The 5,952-nt window shown below is 54.2% G+C and overlaps 1 protein-coding gene across 1 annotated transcript; it reads left to right on the forward strand.

Annotated features, from left to right (window-relative positions):
* Positions 1-172: 172 nt before the first annotated feature.
* Positions 173-5,721, forward strand: Shd (Src homology 2 domain containing transforming protein D). Its single transcript, XM_051172738.1, is given in 9 exon segments — positions 173-247; positions 249-284; positions 286-471; positions 1,879-1,984; positions 2,062-2,241; positions 2,810-2,918; positions 3,168-3,287; positions 5,384-5,567; positions 5,569-5,721. Coding segments are annotated over 9 exon segments (1,134 nt in total). The 5' UTR covers positions 173-187.
* The last annotated feature ends 231 nt before the right edge of the window (positions 5,722-5,952 follow it).

Consider the following 5,952-nt stretch of genomic DNA (forward strand, 5'->3'; position numbering starts at 1 on the left):
TGAGACCAGCCAAGGACCTCCTGACCTCCAACCTCCCCCTTCCTCCTCCTCTCTCTCTCCCCCTTTCCTCCCCCCCCCCCTTTTTTTTTGTCTCCCCTCTCCCCTCCTTCCTTCCCCGCAGGACGAGCTGCAGAGCACGGCATGGAGACCCCTGTCTGACAGACACCAGCCTATTTGGTGGGCATCGATGGCCAAGTGGCTCCGGGACTATCTGAGCTTTGGCGGCCGGAGGCCCCCTCCGCAGCCGCCCCACCCCCGACTACACCGAGAGCGACATCCTGCGGGGCCTACCGCGAGCAAAAGGACCTGGACTTCGAGGATCCTTATGAGGATTCCGAAGGCCGCTCCGAGCAGGAGCCCACCGGGTCCGGGGACCCGAAATACAACTCGCCCAGGCATCATCGGCTAATCAAGGTGGAGGCTGCGGACATGGCCAGAGCCAAGGCCCTACTGGGTAGCCCTGGGGAGGAGGTGCGTAGTGGGATCAGTGCAGGTGCTCTGTCCCTATCACCCCGGGGGGGGTCCCCACATCACCCCCTAAACCCCCCTCCAGGGAATCTAGTTGCTTCTGGGCTAGCTAGCATCCCCCTCGGCCCATTCTCCATTCGGGGTGACCAAGGGTAGGTGGTGTTTTTGTTTTGCCTGAGACCCGGTCCAGCGTAGTCCAGGCTGGCTTCAGACACACTACAGTAAATTTGAACTCCTGGTGCTCTTTGGCTCCACTTCCCAAGGACGACAGGCATGTGTCTCAGTCGATGTTTATGTTGTACATGGCGGAAGCTGGACCTGGTGCGTGCTGGGCAGGCGATCTAATCTACCCACAGCCTCAGCCCGGCTTTGGTCTATTACAGTGGTTCTCAACCTGTGGGTCGAGACCCATTTGGATCAAATGACCCTTTCACAGGGGTCTCCTAAGACCATCAGGTGGTGGTGGTGGTGGCACACATCTTAAATCCCAGCACTTGGGAGGCAGAGTCAGGCAGGTCTCTATGAGTTCAAGGCCAGCCTGCTCTAAAGAGCGAGTTCCAGGTTCTAGGATAGCCAAGGCTGTTACACAGAGAAACCCTATCTGGAAAATAAAAATAAAAAAATAAAAATAAAATAAAGGGGGGAAACTTTATGAAATAGCAACAAAATAATTCTGTGGTTGGGAGGGGGGGTCACCACAACAGGAGGAACTATATTAAAAGGTTTGCGGGCTAGAGAGATGGCTCAGTGGTTAAGAGCACTGACGGCTCTTCCAGAGGTCCTGAGTTCAATTCCCAGCAACCACATAGTGCCTCACAACCATCTATAATGAGATGTGGTGCCCTCTTCTGGCCTGCAGCTGTACATGCAGGCAGAGCATTGTATACATAGTAATAAATAAATAAATCTTCGTTTTAAAAAAAAAAGTTTGCAGCCTTAGGAAGGCTGAGAAGCGCTGATCTATTAGTTGGATTTGGCTTTGAGACAGGTTCTCTCTGTGCAGCCCAAGCAGGCCTAAAACTTTTAATATTCCTACCCACCAGACCCCTGGAAGAGGGAGACGGGAGAGAAGGAAGGGACATAGGGAGATAAAACAGACTGGGACCAAACTCTGCCTCATACTCAACCAGCTGTGTGACCCTGCCCACGTCACTAACAGTCTCTTTGCCTGTAAAACAGGCTTGGGTCCTTACTCAGGGCTTAAGGGCTGGTGTTAGAACGATACCAGTACCAGGGGTGTAGGGGGGAACTGAGGCCTGGGTTCGAATTCCTAGAACCCACTTAAAGAGCTGAGTGTGGTGACACGTGCTTGTGCTTGTGAGAAGTGTGAAACGGCCCAGCAAGGGCAGACAGAGAATACAGTGTCACACAGCAGGACCATCCAGAGCTAGCCTGAGCCTTTCCCAGCAGCCGGGAGCAGACACTGAGTACTCAGACCCGTTCGATGCCCAGCCTCAGCCACCAGCCCCGGATGATGGGTACATGGAGCCCTACGATGCCAGGAGCGTTTCCAGTGGTGAGTGCACAGGGTTAGGGGTGAGGGGAAAAGTCCCGTGTGGGAGGGGAGGGTGACCAGTGTCCCCTCCACCACAGAACGGCCAAGCAGAGCCGTCCAGCTTTATGATACGCCATATGAGGAGGAGCGCGATACAGAACCGGAAGACGGACCGGCTTCTGGCCAGGGCAGGCTGCCCCTGGAGGATGAGAGGCCAGCGGATGAATACGACCAGCCGTGGGAATGGAAGAAAGATCACATCTCCAGGGCCTTCGCAGGTATGTGCAAGGTCAGGCGCCTTCAAAGGCTTCCTCCCTTCACTGCCGCCATCTTGGGAGAGAATGTGGCTGTGACATCGCACCGGTCATTTCGGGACCAACCCAAACACAAGAACGCACCCAGTTGCGTGGGAGCTGGTGAGGGGCAGAGTGGGGGTTTTAGGAGGGGCTGCACAGTGGACTTGGGGTCAGACAACTCCTTGCTAAATCAAGAGGTTATAAGATCAACCTAAGGAATATGAAATAACCCAGGTCGGTGCTTGCTTTCCACCACGTGGGTCCTAGGGATGAAGCTGAGGGTAGCCCAGCTTACCCACTGAAGGGACTCCTCATTACAGACTTCCAACCCAGCCCTGTTGACCACACCCCCTTGTGCTCGGATTTGTCAGTCAAAGCATTGCCCCTCCCCTTTTCTGGGTGGCCGGGCCGCTTTATTTCCAAAGACCAATCGCAGCTCCTGTGTCAATCCTGTCCTAGCTTAGATGCCATTCCCATCTTCTGTGCTGTGATAGGCTGCCCCCGGCACCCCTGGGTGGGCGTGGCTTAACCGCTCACCCTTCTCGTCCAGTACAATTTGAAGGTCCTGACTGGGAACGCACCCCAGGCTCCACCAAGGAGCCCCGAAGACCGCTGCCTGCGGAGCGCGTGGACACAGCCCTGGCCCTGGAGAAGCAGCCGTGAGTGCGGTCCCTGGAGGAGGGGTGGCCCTGGGACCCAAGGAACTGCAAGGGAGCTCGGGCCTCATTTATTCAGTCAATCGGTCATTCATTTCTCCGGTGAAGGTCTCATGTAGCCCAGGCTGGCCCCCCACTTACCATGTCCAAGGGAATTGTCTGCCTGTTCCCTGTTGATCCCACCGCTCGCCCCGCAGCTATGTGAATGAAGTCTGCTGCCCATCTTGAGGTGTCTATCTCCACCCTGCCCAGGTGGTTTCACGGCCCCCTGAGCCGCGCAGAGGCCGAAAACCTTCTGTCCCTCTGCAAGGAAGGCAGCTACCTCGTGCGACTCAGCGAGACCAGAGCTCAGGACTGCATTCTGTCCCTCAGGTGAGACCCAGCCTCAGGGCCACTCTGGGTAGTGCTCTCAAGCCAGTGGGTGGGGCTTTTGGAAAGTGGGCGGGTCTTTCAGGTAGGTGGGTGGGGCTCCTGGGCCAGTGGCTTAAATGGATTCATCAGGGAATGAGCTTGGAAGCCTAGCAAGAGATCTAAACCTCTGGTGGCTCTGGGAACCAAGACCCAAGGTTCTTTTTAATGGCTCTGTCCGAAACTTGAAATGTAGCCGTGAGTCTGTATGAAGACAGATTCTCAGAATGTTCTAGAAAGCACTTGAGTTGGGGGCTCTGGTTCTTCAAGATGCCTAACGTGAGAGTCTAGTGTAGATCACAAGCCCTGTCATCCCAGCACGGGGAACAGTGAGGGCCCCCCCCCCGCAGGAAGATCTCCTGAGCTACATGAGACAGGCTCATTAAAAGCAGGTAGGAGGGCTTGAAAGATGGCCCAGATGTTAAGAGCACTGGCTGCTCATCCAGAGGTCCTGAGTAACCATACGGTGGCTCACAACCATCTATAATGAGATCTGGTGCCTTCTTCTGGCCTGCAGGTGTACATGCAGGCAGAGTGCTATATACATAATAAATAAATCAATAAATTCAGGAAGATGCTGGAGAGGCAGCTCAGTACTTCAGGGGCACTTGCTGTTCTTCAGGAGGACCTGGTGGGTTCAGCCCCTACATCGTGGGGCTCACAGCTGCCTGTAATTCTAACCCCAGGAAATAGGTGCCCTTTCTTTTCTGGTCAGTATGGGTACCGTGTGTGTGTACCCACACACACACACACATTAAAAATAGACCCAGGCAATGGTGCGCAGGCCTTTAATCCTGAGCTTGGAAGGTAGAGGCAGGAGGACCTCTTTGAGGCCAGCCTGGTCTACAAAGTGAGTTCCAGGACAGCCAGGGCTACACAGAGAAATCCTGTCTTGAAAAACAATGAATGAATGAATGAATGAATGAATGAATACAATGATAAATAAATAAGTCTGGGTTGGCGAGGTGGCTCCATGGGTAAAGGCCACCAACCCTGATGAACCCGAGTGCGGGCTGAGGACCTACATGGTGCCAGGAGAGCTGACCTCCACACGCTGACAAGTTGTCCTCTGACCTCTGCATGTGAACTCCCAGTGCACGCATAAATAAATAATGAACGTAAACAGAGTTTTTCAAAGGAAGCATAGGGGCACAGCCAAACTCTTCACTGACTCAGCATGAACTAACCCTATGTTGTGTGTCCCTGCGTCCTTTCTAGGAGCGCAGGCCCTGGCACAGGTGATGCTGGGTTCCAAAGCGGGATTGAGGAAGGTGAGGGGCTGTGAGGGAAGGGCTCTTTACAGAAGTGACACTCGGGCTAAGCTGAGAGCCATCACAGCTAGGGTGGGCATTGGAGAACCCAGGCCAGCCTCAAACTCACAGAGATCTGCCTGCTTTTGCCTCCTGCATTCTGGGATCATATAAATAAATAAATATTTATGGGCTGGGCAGTGGTGGCGCACGCCTTTGATCCCAGCACTCAGGAGGCAGAGGAAAGCGGATCACTGTGAGTTTAAGGCCAGCCTGATCTACAAAGGGAGTTCAGGACAGCCAAGGCTACACAGAGAAACCCTCTCTCAAAAAAACAAACAAACAAAAATCTATTATGAGGAAGAAATCTCACCAAGTAGCCATGGCTGGCCCAGAAGTCACTATGCAGACCAGGCTACTCCTGCCATTTGTAGCAACCTGCCTGCCTCTGCCTCTCATTTGCTGGGATTTTTTATTTTATTTTTGCGCATGTGTGGGCATAGAAGTCAGGGTCCAACTTTGGGGGTTCAATCCTCGCATTCCACTATGTGGGATCTGGGGACTCGAACTCAAGTCATCAAGCTTGACTGCAAGCACTTTTACCCTCTGGTCCCTCTAACTGGCTGAGAACTGAGCTTCAAAGGGAAAGGTACCCTAACAGAGCTGTAGAAGCCAGGAAGTTACTCTTGACCCTCAGTCCAGCTGAGAGCCACTGAGTCAGGTCCACCGCCTACCTGCGCTCATAGGAAACTGCAGAGAGATGGAGAGTTGGGTGGGTCTGAGAGACTGATGGTCTGCCTTGTCCCACAGGAGCAGCCAAGGTTCCATGCACCTGAAGTTTGCGTGGACCCGGGAGAACCAGGTCGTGCTGGGCCAGCACAGCGGGCCCTTCCCCAGCGTGCCTGAGCTGGTCCTGCATTACAGTGCCCGCCCACTGCCTGTGCAAGGCGCAGAGCACCTGGCCTTGCTCTATCCTGTCACCAGCAGCCAGAGCCCCTGAAGGACTCTGCACATTGGCTGCTAGGCCAGAGAGGGAGTGGGGGACCCTTGGCGCACAGACTTCCTCCAAGCCATCTTTCATGCCCCTTGGTGGGGTGCTCCAGACCACTAAAACACTGTCAGGACTTGTGAGGGGCTTGGCCAGCTAAGAAAGGCGCTCACTTGCAGCCCTGCCAGGTTCAACCCCGGGACCCCACATGGTGGCAGCAGAGAGCCAACACCTGCAAGTGAGTCCTCTGATTTATGCACAAGTCACACACCATAAATTAATAAATAAATGTAATAAAAAATGAATTTTAGAACCTTCTCTTTCCCTGCTGTTCTTCCGGGGCTGGGGAGGGGGCGCTCAGGGGGCGGCTGATTCAGCAGGACAGGTGACC

The sequence above is a fragment of the Acomys russatus genome, chromosome 31 (assembly GCF_903995435.1).
Source record: "Acomys russatus chromosome 31, mAcoRus1.1, whole genome shotgun sequence".
NCBI lineage: Eukaryota > Metazoa > Chordata > Mammalia > Rodentia > Muridae > Acomys > Acomys russatus.